Genomic DNA, 15,294 nt, shown 5'->3' with positions numbered 1-15,294 from the left:
CCAGTGTGGTGTAGTGGTTAGAGTGTTGGACTGGGGCTCGGGAGAGCCGGGCTCTAGTCCCCACTCCGCCATGAAGCTCACTGGGTGATTCTGGGCCAGTCACTGACTCTCAGTCTAACCTAACTCACAGGGTTGCTGTGAGGATAAAATGGAGAAGAAGAGGATCATGTAAGCCACCTTGGGAACCTTTCAAGCAAAAAAAAAGGCAGCATATAAATGTAATAAAATAAATAAATACATAAATATCTAGTTCTCATCAGTTACTTAAGAACAATGGACTGGATTTAGGCATGTGCTACTGGGTTGGCAGAAGTGGACTTCTCTGCCCCCTCCTCCCTACGGCAGCCCCAGCCTCCTAAAAAGGCAGAGAGTCAGGGGATCCTGCTGAATGGGGTGAGCTGTGGTGCAGGAGGGAGGGGGGATCCCTAAAATTGGGTGGAGGAACTTTCCATGAGCAGAGCCCTTCCACCCTCAGAAAGCAGATCCGGGTTCCAACCCAATTTCTGGCTGCCATATCTTTCAGGCATGGAAAATATATTCCCAATCAGTTGAAATGTATTCTGCCACATGGTAAAGATCAGTTTATGATTAATTTCATCTTCTAGCTATTGGATTATATTTTTCTCAGAGGAATTAAATCCATGCTCCATTACCATCATCAAGCAATGCCCTCTAGTAAACTGTGGGGAGCCTCATACCTTCCTAAATTTCTCCATCTGTTTGTAAAGATCAGGATCCAGCTCTTGAGACACATCTTTCATCCACAATAGAGCTCCCCGGTATTCAGTCCGGCATTGCTCCATTCGGTTGACCGTCAACCATGTATCAGAAATGGCTCTGTATCTAAATGTCTCCACTTCTTGGTATAGTCTGCACAAAGGAGTGCGCAATGCCAACCTGTGGGGGAAAAACCCACAAAGCAAAGTGTAGAGACTTCTGAAAACAAAACTAAATAAACCTTTTTAGACCTCATTTTAAGTAGCAAACCAAAGAAACAAAGAGTCAGTGGAAAGGAAATGCATTAAGGTATGTCACTAAGCAAACTAGAATAGACAGAAACCTTCAAGGCTCATTTCGGATGGCAACATTTAAGACAATGGGATGGACCCACACTTAATCCTATAAGTATACCCACTGAAATCAGTGGGACTTAAGTTAGTCATGATTAAAATGGTCTACTCTACTGAAATTTTCACAAGTCCGTTACACATAATTTCTCTAGGCAAGAACCATGATTGCCAAATCTAATCTAGCTGATCCCAAATATTTTTCTAGTGGGTTTTCAGTTGTTGCTTTCTTCCCTTTTGTTTTTCAATTCCTAGAGAAAGTGCCAATATATCATCAGAAAAATTCAGCTACAGGAAGACAATGAATGCACCTATTTCAGAAATAATATGATATACAATACAACACAGGTAAGCTAACTCTAGAGATAATTTCAGGGCTGCCAGTTTTAAATTCTATAAATTGAAACGCAGCAGATGATCAGTCAATGGATCATTTAATTATAGGTTAAAAATGAGCTTCTGATGAAATGGTAGGGCTAACAATAAAAAAGATTCTGGACTTTGGAATTGTGCCATATACAATGTACAAGTTGTTTCCCCCCTGTGACAACGAATAAGAAATGTTAAAATTGCCTTTTCCTTTCCTCTAGTATGTAAACCATGTAATTATTTTGGCTTTCAGAATGAACTTACTATGGCTTTCATTCTAGCAAAGGAGCCAAATGTAGCTAATGGTGATCAGCTAAACTCAAAATCAATTTATATAAATCCCTAGATCTTTCACAATACTAAATGCTCATTTTTAAAGCATTTTGCTTTGGGTATATTAAAATATTAGAGACTGCCTGTCTCTCACTACCAGAAAATAATAGTTAACTGTTTCATTCTCAGAAACTGAAACTTTCCTTCAGAATCCTTAAAACTGCACTTTTATGGCAAGTTCCATAATCTGTAGATATTTAAATTTAACCAATCAACAGTTTGATCATATACCCATCTACCCAGAAGTAAGTCCCAATGAGTTCAATGGGGCTTACTCCCAGGTAAGTGAGCATAGGATTACAGCTAATAGAGAATATTTAAACCATCAGAAACAGTCATAATTAATTTGCACAATATGTTGATGATGAGGTGAAGCATCTAATATTTAACATTCAGACACAAGTTAAGAATTATCAACCATGTGGCTAACAGGAGGAGTCTTCAAAGGAATGGAACCACTCTGGTTAAAGCAAGTTGAAAGTTCCCTCTTGCGGTTGCTGAAATATGGTTCCTATTCCACCCAGAGGTCAAAAAAAACATTCCTCCAATCACACACTTGGACAGCTCTCAGTATGCAGCATGGGTTACTAAAATCTCTCACTTCCTTTCTTCTGCCATCACTTCCTAGAGTTACAGCAGCTCATCATGAGATAAATTCACTCACCATTTAAACTGGAGCTTAGCTGATTTAACCAGAAATCAGAGGATTACATCAACCCTGAATTCCAGTTGAGACACACCCGGGTGACCTACACATAATTCAGTATAGTATCTCCCTAAACATTAGGAGACACAAAGAACTCTCCCTTTATTGTGTTTTCTATTCTAATCTTGCCAGTTCACGTATCATTTATACATAATTATAGAAGATAGGACTGGTACTAGAATGAACTTTTTCTACTCTGTCCAAGGCTATCAACATCTGGCAATGTGACACCATCTAAGTAGACTAGCATCGGTCGAGGAAGGGGAGGGTACTTCAGGATTGACGGATGCCAGAACTTGCTGCTGACTTAAGCAGGTGGAATTGAGAAGAGGAGGTGGGAGGCGTCACACCAGATTGGCTGCCCGTCAGAAGTTGGGCCAGAAGGATCCTCCCTGAAGGCAGGAGCTCAGAGAAAGCTAGTGGACCATGGCAGGAAACCCATCCAGAGTTGAAAGGCAGCTGACTTGCTTTCAGTAGCTCTTTTAGCAAAAGATTTACATTGCAAATTAGGCCTAAAGGACAGCTCTAAGCTTTTGTAGTCACTTCAGAGGTGAAGAGGTGCTATTAGCTGAATAAACAGTTTGTGGATTGCACAGCAAGTCTCTGCTGCCTCATTACTCAGTGGGAGAGCTTAGCATCCATGACATGCTCTACCAAAGCCTGGAGGGTTTGCATAGATGTGCAAAGGTGCTTAAAGCGCATAGTTTTCTGCAGTGGTGCAGCCAGGGCGGGACCTCAGGACCAAAGTCCAGGGCTCTGTAGCCCGCCCCCCCCAATAGACCACCCAGAGAGTGATGTGATGGGGGCATCAGAAGCAAACTCTGTTTTATACCTGTAATCATGATGGCGCTATAAATTGAGTTTAAAATGCAAAACTGCACACGGTCAGAGTATTTTTCATTAAATCAGGGTTGGCAAGCAGATGTGGTATTGTGCTTTACGACTGTTTCTAACATTCAGGAATGTAGAAACCATTGTAAAGCATGAAATGGTGGTTGAAGGTAGAGGGAAGAGAAGTGTTAGCTGTGTGCTTCACAAAAGAAGCAATACATGTAGCCATCTAAAGGGCCCCCCATAAAAACATTAGGCCCAGGGTCTAAAATTACCTAGCTTCACCACTGGTTGCCTGGAGAGAAGACGGGTAGAACGTAAGACCATAAGAAGAACCATGGCGGATCAGACCAAGGTCCATCTCGTCCAGCATTCTGTTCACACAGTGGCTGCAGGAAACCCCCAAGCACGACATGAGTGCAACAGGACCTTCCCGCCCATGTTGCCCAGCAACTGGTGTACATAGGCCTACTGCTGCTGATACTGGAGGTATCAGGACTAGTAGCCATTGACAACCTTCTCCCCTGAACTGTGGCCAGAATGACTCCCAGATGCTGAAGCCAGAGAAGGCTAGCTCCTTCATCCTGCGGCCTAACAAAGCTGTGATCCTTCAGACCCTGGAAGATGCAATGAGTGACCAGATGCCTCTAGACAAAGGATCTGATCAGTAGGGCACCCAGGATTGGATGGAGATGAACCTTCTGATGAGAAGAAAATGTTGACCCCAAATCCTGGCTTTAAGGCTGCAGATCCCAAGACACTCAATCTTCTTTGTTAGGAAGCGGAGCTGGAAATCAGAAGGGAACTCCCCTTCAGAAGGGGATAGAAGTTCCATAGGCTCTGTCTTCCAAACTGGAGGACAGATTAATCCTTTTCATTTCTGACTATTCTCCTAGCACTAAATGAGAAGGTAAAGGAGAAAAGGCAAGGTATAGGTAAACAGACTGAACAGGATTCAGAGAGAAGGCAGGAAGAGAGCTCGTATGGCAGAGGTAGGCAACCTGGTACTCTCCAGATGTTTTGGACTACAACTCCCATCAGGTCCAAATAGCATGGGACTGGGAATGATGTAGTCCAAAACATCTGAAGGGCACCATTTGCTTACCCCTGCTGTATGGAACAGAGGTTAGAGTGTTGGACTAGGATCAGGGAGACGCAGGTTCAAAGCCCTATTTATCCATGAAGCTCTCATTGGGAGATCCTGGGCCAGTCTCTCTCTCTCTCTCTCTCTCTCTCTCTCAGCCTAACGTACCTCACAGGCTGCAGTGAGGATAAAATGGGAGGGGTTAGAAATCATAAACTGCCTTTTACTCCTTGGAGGAAGGACAGGATATAATAAATAAATAAGGGCAAAGAGCTGCGGCCGCTGTGTGAACAGAACGCTGGACTAGATGGACCCTTGGTCTGATCCAGCACGGCTCTTCTTATGTTCATATGTTATGTTCTTAAAGCAAAGGATGGGGGGAAAGCCACAAAGACTCAAAAAGCAGATTGAAGGCACAGCCAAAGAGCGTTGCTGACCAAGCTACCTTCCTGCTTTTTCTCATAAGGGCTGCTAGAAGGCTGGAGGCAAAGAAAGAAATGTATGTGGGCTTGCATCTAAAGGCAGGGAAGGGCTGATGAACTATTCCAGACAGGAGGTCTCAATAATAAACTCCATCTGGTCAAACATACCTTTGTTGAGAAGAAAAGCAGAGGGCTTTTCCCGTAGCTTGCATCATCTTGCCTGCTCTGGTTTTATCCTGAGAACCTTGGGATCGGAGAAATTTTCCTAATTCATTTTCTTCCTGAGACAGAACTAAGATATAAAAGAATGTAATGAAACATAACTAGGCTTATTACACTATATTTTGTTAAGTGGGGTAATGTCACAAGAAACACAGCATAACTCAACACACACACACACACACCCTGCAATTTCTAATTAACCTTCACGCCTCTCCTGCACTTACGAAACAGAAGATCCAGTTCACTTCAGCACATCCCTTCACAGGCTCAGTGTAATGTAATAAGAACTGCAAAATGACCTCTAAGCTGAAATGGCAACAGGCGAATGTTTATTTTTTTGCTTGAATAGAGGTATAAGCTTGGTGACATCAGATGAAGTAGAGTACCGTGACCCAACTACAATACCTAGAATTTCCCTTGATTGTTTTAGACACTCAGCTCTTTGAATCTGTTGCTCAAGTGACGGACGTTCACGTGGCTCCTGTGAATTGGATGCTGATTTAAAAGCTCAGACTTGCCCCTTAATTCTATCCCTTCTGTATATATATATAATTTTTTTTTGAGGATTTGATTCTACAGGGGTTGTATTTAAATTAAGAACATGTTTTAAAAGCACTCATCATGCTATTTATAAAAGCATCACAGGGGCAGAGCAGGGCATTACATGTCCCTCAATCCCAGGACCACACATATAAGTGAACATGAGGGAGAAAGCAGAAGTTACCCATTACATTACAATCTCCCAATGGTTTGCTTTTTTAACTGAAAAGCAGTTTGTAGCAAGGTGCTACTTCAAGCAGAGGGATGGCAGAGGAAAGGAGCTGCTTAACCCTTTACCTTCCCCTCAAAATTGCTTTTCCCTATACTGCTTCTCTCTTCGTAGGACAAAATATCTGGGTCCCCCTATCTATTCGCTCATGGGTAAGAAAGAAGCTTGGAGGCCTGAATCTGAACAAAGAAACAACTGGAAGGGAAAGGTTAAATAGCTTCCCCTCCTCCTTCTCCCTGCTCCCCATCACAGCCTCTGAGGCTGCTTTTCAGTTTTTTTAAAAAGTCAGGAGATCATAGAATCACAGAATAGTAGGGTTGGAAGGGACCTACAAGACCATCAGGTCCAACCCCCTGGTCAATGCAGGAATCCAAGTCAGAGCATCCCTGACAGATGGCTGTCCAGCCTGATCTTGAATGCCTCCAGTGTGGGAGAGCCCATTACCTCCCTAGGGAATTGGTTCCATTGTCGTATTGCTCTAACAGTCAGGAAGTGTTTCCTGATGTTCAGCCGGAATCTGGCTTCCTGTAACTTGAGCCCATTATTCCATGTCCTGCATTCTGGAATGATCGAGAGGAGATCCTGGCCTTCCTCTCTGTGACAACCTTTCGAGTATTTGAAGAGCGCTATCATATCTCCCCCCAGTCTTGTCTTCTCAAGGCCAAACATGTCCAGTTCTTTCAGTCTCTCTTCATAGGGCTTTGTTTCCAGTCCCCTGATCATCTTTGTTGCCCTCCTCTGAACCTTCTCCAGTTTGTCTGCATCCTTTAAAGTGCGGTGCCCAGAACTGGACACAGTACTCCAGATGAAGCCTAACCAGTGCTGAGTAGAGGGGAAATACTACTTCTTGGGATTTGGAAGCTATGCTTCTATTAATGCAGCCCAAAAGAGCATTGGCCTTTTTTGCAGCCACATCACATTGTTGGCTCATATTCAGCTTGTGATCGACAACAATTCCAAGATCCTTCTCGCTTGTAGTGTTGTTGAGCCACGTATCCCCCATCTTGTAACTGCATGTGGTTTCTTTTTCCTAGGTGCAGAACTTGGCATCTATCCCTATTAAATGTCATTCTGTTGTTTTCTGCCCAGCACTCCAGCCTATCCAGATCACTTTGAATTTTGTTTCTGTCTTCCAAAGTATTAGCTATCCTGCCCAATTCTGTGTCATCTGCAAATTTGATCTGCATTCCCTGCACCTCCTCCTCCAAGTCATTAATAAAAATGTTGAAGAGCACTGGGCCCAGGACTAAGCCCTGTGGTGCCCTGCTCGTTACCTCTCCCCAGGTTGAGAAGATCCCATTGATAAGCACTCTTTGAGTCTGATTCTGTAGCCAACTGTGGATCCACCAGATCGTTGTTTCCTCTAGCCCACTTTGAGCTAGTTTGCTCATCAGGATATCATGGGGCACTTTGTCAAAAGCTTTGCTGAAGTCGAGGTATATTATGTCCACAGCATTCCCACAGTCCGCGAGAGGTTATCCGATCAAAAAATGAGATCAGATTTGTCTGGCAGGATTTCTTCTTGACAAATCCATGTTGGCTTCGAGTAATCACTGCATTGTTTTCAAGGTACTTACAGATGGATTGCTTTATCATCTGCTCCAGAATTTTCCCAGGGATTGAGGTCAGACTGACTGGTCTATAGTTCCCAGGTTGCTCCTTTTTACCCTTTTGGAAGATAGGAGTAACATTAGCCCTCCTCCAGTCATCTGGCACTTCCCCCGTCCTCCATGATTGCTCAAAGATAATCGACAGTGGTTCTGAGAGTTCTTCTGCCAGTTCCTTTATTACTCTAGGGTACAGTTCATCTGGCCCTGGAGATTTGAACTCATTCAAAGTAATTCTGTGTTCCTTGACCATATGCCTATCAATCTCAAGCTGCAATCCTGCCCCTTCAGCCTGTACTTCGCCTTTGCCAGGGGGGTCATAGACCCTCTTTTGGGAGAAGACTGAGCCAAAGTAGGAATTGAGCACTTCTGCCTTTTCTTTGATTCATGTGTCTTCTGCATCATAATGTATAGTTTGGACTTATCTCCAAGCTTTATATACTATCACAACTGGACATTTCCCTTAGCCTTAATGTGTTTAAGTAATTAGGTAGAAAGGGCCGCGGTGGCTTAGTGGTTAAGACGCTGAACTGCAGAGCGGAAGGTCAGCAGGACAGCAGTTTGAGACCCAAGTGCCACGTGACGGAGTGAGCTCCCGTCTTCAGTCCCAGCTCCTGCCAACCTAGCAGTTCGAAAGCAAGAAATTGCAAGTAGATAAATAGGTACTGCTTCGGTGGGAGAAGTAACAGTGTTCCGTGCACCTCGGTGTACAGTCATGCCGGCCACATGACCACGGAAGCGTCTTTGGACAGCGCTGACTCTTCGGCTTAGAAATGGAGATGAGCACCACACCCTAGAGTCAGACACGACTGGTTGGGGACACCTTTTACCTTTTTAATTAGGTAGAATCAGGTGTTTAAGTAATTAGGTAGTTCTTCAGGGGTGAGTTTAGGAGGTCCAACCCTATAAAAGGATCAGAAACTTTGTGAGTTTGGTTTTCATCATATGGTTGTGTGGAAACACGTCATGCCACGATCAAAAGACATCTCTGAAAACTTCAGAAAAGCAATTATTGCTGCTCATCATTCTAGACAGGATTACAAAACCATTTCTAAGGATTTGGGCTCCACCAATCCACTGTCAGACTGTCTACAAATGAAGAAAGTTCAAGACCACAATCATTCTACCCAGGAGCGGTCATCCTACCAAAATCTCTCCAAGAACAAACCAATGCATCATCCAGGAAGTCAAAATGAACCCCAGAATAATATCCAAGCACCTGCAGGCCACTCTTGCCTTGGCTAATGTGAGTGTTCATGACTCAACAATCAGAAAGAGACTGAACAAGAATGGTGTTCATGGGAGGATAGCCTGGAGGAAACCACTGCTCTCTAAAAAGAATATTGCTGCCTGTCTGAAGTTCGCTAAAGATCACATAGATGATCCCCAAGACTTCTGGGACAATGTTCTCTGGACAGATGAGTCAAAGGTAGAATTTTCTGGCATCAATGAGAAATGTTTTGTTTGGCAAAAAAAACACTGAATGCGAACAGAAGAACTCCATCCCAACTGTCAAGCATGGTGGTGGCAATGTGATGGTTTGGGCCTGCTTTGCTGCCTCAGGACCTGGACGCTTGCCATCATTGACACAACCATGACTTCTGCAGTCTATCAGAAGATTCTAGAGAAGAATGTCAGGCCATCCGTCTGTGAGATGATGCTGAACTGAAAGTGGGTCATGAAACACGACAATGATCCTAAACATACAAGCAGATCTACAAAAGAATGGCTGCAGAAGAAGACATTCCATGTTTTAGAATGGCTTAGTCAATATCCAGACCTAAACCCCATCAAATGTTGTGGCAGGACCTGAAGCGAGCTGTTCATGCAAGGAAGCCCTCAAATGTTACTGAGTTGAAGCAGTTTTATAAGAGGAATGGGCCCAAACTCCTCAAAACTGATGGGAGGAACTGACAAACAGTTACAGGCAATGCTTACTTGAAGTCCTTGCTGTTCAAGGGGGTGCCACCAGGTTACTGAATCTAAAAGTTCACACACAGATATTGAATGTCGAATCAGTTGTGGATACATAAACGTTGAAAAAGCATCATGTTTGGGTGTCATTTATTTAATCCTAGATAAATCCTTTATCTAAGATTATGGGGTTAGATTAAGGTCTAATAAGATTTTAGGTTGGAAATATCTGACAATCTTAAGGGGTTCACAAATGTTTTTTCACCACTGTATAGGATTTGCACTGTTAGGCTGAAAAGGGAGCCACATGAAGCTAAACACAGCTAAACATACTTACAACAAATCCTTTTTTGATATAGTTCAATTGCTTTAAGTAAATCCATGCACGTCCTCTGAATTGAATGGAAAAGCTGAAATGAAAATAAAATACAAAGCAAGTATAAGATCTGTTGAAACACAGAAAGGACATTTTTTCCTAACTCGGCACTGTATTAAACTACAGTTCACCTTAAATAATATATTGCTTCTGAAACCTTATTAGCTTTCCTTGCACTATGAAATCATCATATTTTCTACCCACATACAAAATCATACATGCAGAATTTCCTAATATAAAACCTACACAAACAACACAGCATGTGAGATGGTCTGATCAAATAAGTTTGTCTCATGGGCATTTATGCCTATTTTATCTTCCAGGGAGTAAGTAAGTGAGTGAGTTGTTTGTTTGTGTATTTATTTATTTATTTACAATATTTATATACCGCTCCATTTCTAGAACAGATTTCAGAGCGGTGAACACACACACACACACACACAAACAGTAAAATAATAAAAAGATTAAAACACTGTATTAAAATTACACTTGTTTAAAAAACACAATGCCAATAAAAACTGTAACTGGTCAATTCAGGAATGGCTCCTGGACCAATGTGTTTTTAGGAGGCAGCAGAAACAACGCAATGTTGGTGCCTGCCTGACCTCCAGGGGCAGGGAATTCCAAAGGGGGCCACCACGTTAAAGGCTCTTCTCCTGGTGGACTCCAACTGGGCCATAGGTCCACGGAGAACCACCAGGAGCAAGCCCTCCAATGACCTCAGTTATCGGGCAGGTTGGTAAAGGAGAAGGCTCTCTCTCAGGTCCCAAGTATCCTGGTCCCAAGTTGTTTAGAGCTTTGTACACTAGCATTAAAACCTTAAACCTGGCCCAGTAGCAAATAGGCAACCAGTGCAGTTCCCTCAGCAGAGGAGTTACATGACAGAAAGGGGAAGCTCCCAACAACAGCTGAGCTGCTGCGTTCTGCGCTAGCTCCAGGTTCTGGAGCAGCCTTAAGGGCAGCCCCAGATAGAGTGCATTGCAGTAATCCAGTCTTGAAGTTACTAGCACCTGTACCACTACCCTGTCCAGGAGAGGCCATAGTTGGTGAACAGCCAAAGCTGGTAAAAGGCACTCCGAGCAGCCATGGCCACTTGGGCTTCCAGCAACAATGATGAATCTAGGAGTACCCCCAAACTATAGACCTGATCTTTCAGAGGGAGTGCAACCCCATCCAGAACAGGCAATGAGCCTATCTCCTGGACTCAGGAACCACTCACCCACAGGGCTTCCATCTTGCCAGGATTCAGTTTCGGTTTATTGGCCCTCAGCAAGCCCATTACTGAGTTCAGGCATTGGTCCAGTACTTTCACAGCCTCTCCTGATTCAGATGTCACAGAGAGATAGAGTTGTGTGTCATCAGCATACTGATGGCACTTGGCTCCAAATCCCCTAATGACCGCTCCCATCGGCTTCATATAGATGTTAAATAATGTTGGGGACAAGATGGTACACTGCAGAACCCCATAGCTCAATTGCCAAGGGGCTGAGGAACGGTCACCCAATGTTACTGTCTGAAATCGGCCCTGCAGGTAGGACTGGAACAACTTTAATGCAGTGCCTCTGATACCCATCCCACAGAGTCGATCCAGGAGGATACCATGGTAAATGGTATCAAAAGCCAATGAGAGATCGAGCAAAACTAACAGGGTTGCACTCCCCCGTCCCTCTCTCAATGAAGGTCATCCATCAAGGTGACCAAGGCTGATTCAGACTCGTAACCAGGATGAAACCCAGATGGAAATGGGTCTAGATAATCAGTACCCTCCAAGACTGCCTGCAGTTGTTCTGCCACTACCCTCTCCAGAACCTTCCCTAAAAAGGGGGTATTTGCAACTGGGTGGTAGGTGTCTAATACCACTGGGTCCAGAGTGGTCACACTACTGCCTCCTTAAGAGCAGCATGTTCTTAAGGAGACAGTAAATGCTACATGTGACGGTAAATGTAAGAGAGGAAGAAAGCAAAAAAGAAAATGCTTCGCTTTTTCCTCTTTGGATAGCATTTCTTTCCTTCTTGCAGCAGACTTTAAGTGAACAAAAGTTCTTTGAGTTGCATCATCATCCATAATATAGTAAGATTTCAAGTATAGGTAGGTAAAGCTTTGTTTAGTGTGAACAACACAGAGGAGCTTAATGTTACCTATACAAGGCCAGGGCCCTCAAATGTTGCCACAGCAAAAACTTTAGCAAGCCACCACGAAGACCTATTTAGCAGAAAGTACTCACTGTTATCTTTAGCTCAGAAGTTAAGGCCAATGAAGAAAAAAAAAACAGAAGAGAGCAGAGCAATAAAGTACTAAAAAGTGTACACTTTTTGTGCACTAAAAACGACGGTTGCTAGGGCCATATCTTTGGGCAGTTTCACACATTTCACCTAGGTCTGCCACCACGCACACTTGACAGGCAACCACAGGCAATCCTGAATCTTTCATTACTGTACTGTGTACTGCTACACATCTTTGGAAACCCTTTAAATGTTTAGGTGTACTCTTAAAAAATGCCATTTATATTTACACCAGAAAACTAATTTAGGCTGCAGTCCTATGCATATTTAGACAGAGAAAAAGCCTACAACTCCCAGCATTCCCCACCCAGCCTTGCTGGCCAGGGAACACTGGGAGTTGTAGGCCTTTGTGCCCTTGAAGAGTGCAAAGCAGCCACCCACAGTACCCAGACATCAAAAGCCAATTACATGGCTATAAAGGCACAACAGGAAAAGGGGGTGTTAATTCAGAAAGCAAGACCTTCTGGATGTTGAGGTCAAAGTGCCCATTGTACTAGCCTTATAAAATGCTTTCACATCTTGATTGGTAATTACCTATAACTGTCATGAATACAGCAGAAGACATTTACACTTGCAAATTCAGATTGCTGGGAACACTGGAGCACTCTTGTTTCCAGAATGGATTCACCCAGGCAAAATAACTTCAAGCAGGCTGACTGGAACAATTCACTGGATATTCTTTTCCATCTTACTTGTCAGCCAGCATCAAGATCAGCACCAACTCTGCATAATAAGGTCTCTATTGTACAGACAAAAAGCATCCTGCATGAATGGGTCTGTTCTAAATGGGCTCATGGGCACTGAGCCCAGGCAGTAAGTAGGTGTTCACTTGGGCCAACTACTGGAGAAGACTCTTGGAGGGGATTTCATTGCCATTATTAAGAACATTAGGGCTGCCTATGCTGGATCGGATCTAGCACAACATACTGTTACCAATGGTGGCCAGCCTGCTACCTCCTCAGAAGCTTCCAAGCAAAGCAAGATGGACAGTGCCATCCTCTGTTGGTTGCCCTCCCACTCTCTGAACACATGAAACTGCCGACTCAGACCACTGGTTTATCTAGCTCACTGCTGTCTACTCTGGCTGGTAGTTTCTCTCTAAGGTTTCAGACAAACAGCTTTGCCAGCCCTGCTCCTTGAGATCCTCTTAGGTGGATGTGCTGGGGATTGAACCTTGGACCTTCTGCATGCGAAGCTTGTCCTACAGACCTTACCCTGCAACTGACCCTCACTGGAATTCCTTGGGCCTCATGGGAAACCTATCAGAAAAATACATGCACACAGGATTTGGGAGCTTCAGCCTCTGTAGGGGAGTTACCTTAGCCTTGATCAAACCCTATTCCCTCAATCTCTATTGGGAGTCCTGTGCTGCGATCAAAGTAAAAAACAGAAGGCAGAAAAGCACTTCATAGCATATCAGTACAACCTTATCTTCCCCAACTGAGATCCTTAGAGTCTGGATGTACAGAGTTTTAACAGTAATGACTTTGGTTCAAAGAGCTGTTTCATGCCTTTTGTGTCAACGGCTAAGCTCACACATACATGTTCATTGCTCGATGACTGCAGCATCAAGTGGTGACTTCACTCATTCACGCATGTATCACAGATCAACCACCACAGGAAAGTTTGCATATCATCACACAAATGTTGTTTTTCTAATGGAGTAAATTCATACTTTCAACTGATAGTCAAGTGGTACAGAATTAGCAGAGCAATCCTATGCAAGTTTACTTGGATGTAAGCTCCACAATGTTCATGGGGCTCACTCTCTATAAGCCATGTTTAAAACAGCACATCCACTCATGTCTATCCAGCTCTCTGCTGCCAAAAATGATTCACCTTACTTGTTGCTCTGATCACAATGCCCCTCTTTATATTGGCTTCTTGTCTGCTCCCAGATCCAACACATACTTTTTGTCTGTACCTCAAAGCCCCCCATGGCCTTGTCCTCCCCTCCTCCTCCCCTCTCTGCCTTTTTTCCCCATACATCCATACCTATCACCACTTCTCCTCCAGCTATACAATCCTCGGCTGTCCAAAGGTCTCCTGCTCCCTAAAAAGACTCAGGCCTTCTCTCCCTTGCAGCCCCATATGTTTAGAACCACCTCCCAGAACATCTAGATCATACCACCTCTCTTACTTCATTGAAATTCCTCCTCAAAATGTACCTTTTCATGAAGCCTTTGGCACAAACCACTAGTTTCCTTGCCCTACTGTAACTCAGCCTGAAACTAAGCCTATATATGTGCAGCTCGAACAACTGTATATTGCTTCCCTGTTTACCCCTGCCTCCTTTCCCTCTGTTGTTTCTCCAGTGACAAATCTTAGATGGTAAGCTCCTCAGAGCAGGAACCTGTCATCTTGGACTCTGTGAAGCACCATGGACACTGATGGCGCTATAGAAATAATTCGTGAAACAGTTCAAATAAAACAGGTCCAGGATATCAAACCAGTATTGCAGTTTCAGAAGGAACAGTCTATAGCAGGTTGTTCAGATTTTATTATTTAATAAAGCACAGTCCTGAAGGTGCTCTAACAGACCTAGGATATGTCCTCTGCCACTGAAATACAGCCATGTTTACAGTATAGCTTAGATGCCATTCTGTGCAAGGACTATGATGGCACAGCTTCTAAGAGGTGTAATTAAGGTCACAGGCTGAATGTAAATACGTAAAATGTCACTCCCAAGCAGGAACTAGGCCAAGAAGCAAATCTTTGAACTAACCAATCTTTCAGCAAGGACATTTGTTTTAGTTTTAATTTTAAAATGTCTCAATACTTAAATGGTTACAAAAGATGGTTTGTTTCTTTGAAAAGGGACTGAGGAGGGGACAAACAGGTTCTCTGTTATCCCTGCTAATTCTATGACAATACTGCATACAAGTTTTAATTCTGATGCTGTGTGACTGTAAAGAATATGCTTTAAAACCAGCTTCTTAAAACATGTATGTAAAACAAAAAACATCAACACTGGCATAAAGAACAAAAGGTAATGGCTAAGAACACAAACTCCCATGTTTGCAATCTGTGTGTATCCCACTGATTTATTTCTTACATTTGTATCTTGCCCTTCTTCGAATGATTTTAGGGCATTGTTTTATCTTTACAACCCAATCAGGTAAGTTACTCAAGAGATAATTATTTCAATTGCATGCATGTAGCAGTTTGTTGATTTCTCCCTTCCAACATCACTTCCTCATGAAATGAGCCATCTCCCCCTACATTTGGTACATTTGAGGGGGCCAGGGCTGAAAAGCCCCTGAGTATTTATGGCCCTCTGGATCCCAGGCAAAGTTTTGCAACAGCTTAAGC

At 43.4% G+C, this 15,294-nt stretch overlaps 1 protein-coding gene across 26 annotated transcripts in view; it reads right to left on the bottom strand.

Annotated features, from left to right (window-relative positions):
• ICA1 (islet cell autoantigen 1) overlaps positions 1-15,294 on the bottom strand; it is a 103,332-nt gene that overhangs the window by 67,654 nt on the left and 20,384 nt on the right. For 17 of the 26 annotated variants that reach the window (XR_014792386.1, XR_014792385.1, XR_014792387.1 and 14 more), the window contains 3 exons: positions 9,662-9,734; positions 4,981-5,104; positions 699-897 (listed from right to left, as the gene is read on the bottom strand). Coding sequence is in view for 22 of the 26 variants with exons in the window: in XM_084858727.1 (XP_084714853.1) it covers positions 699-897; positions 4,981-5,104; positions 9,662-9,734 (396 nt within the window). In the remaining 4 variants the exon portion in view is untranslated. Of the gene's footprint in view, positions 1-698; positions 898-4,980; positions 5,105-9,661; positions 9,735-10,919; positions 11,140-12,516; positions 12,722-15,294 lie in introns of those variants that run through there. The other 9 variants (XR_014792384.1, XM_084858714.1, XM_084858713.1 and 6 more) reach the window with 2 other exon arrangements.

This window comes from Heloderma suspectum, chromosome 5 (genome assembly GCF_057233095.1).
Source record: "Heloderma suspectum isolate Gila_16-S chromosome 5, 16-S_ref, whole genome shotgun sequence".
Classification (NCBI taxonomy): Eukaryota; Metazoa; Chordata; class Lepidosauria; order Squamata; family Helodermatidae; genus Heloderma; species Heloderma suspectum.
This window is presented reverse-complemented; position numbering and strand designations above follow the sequence as displayed.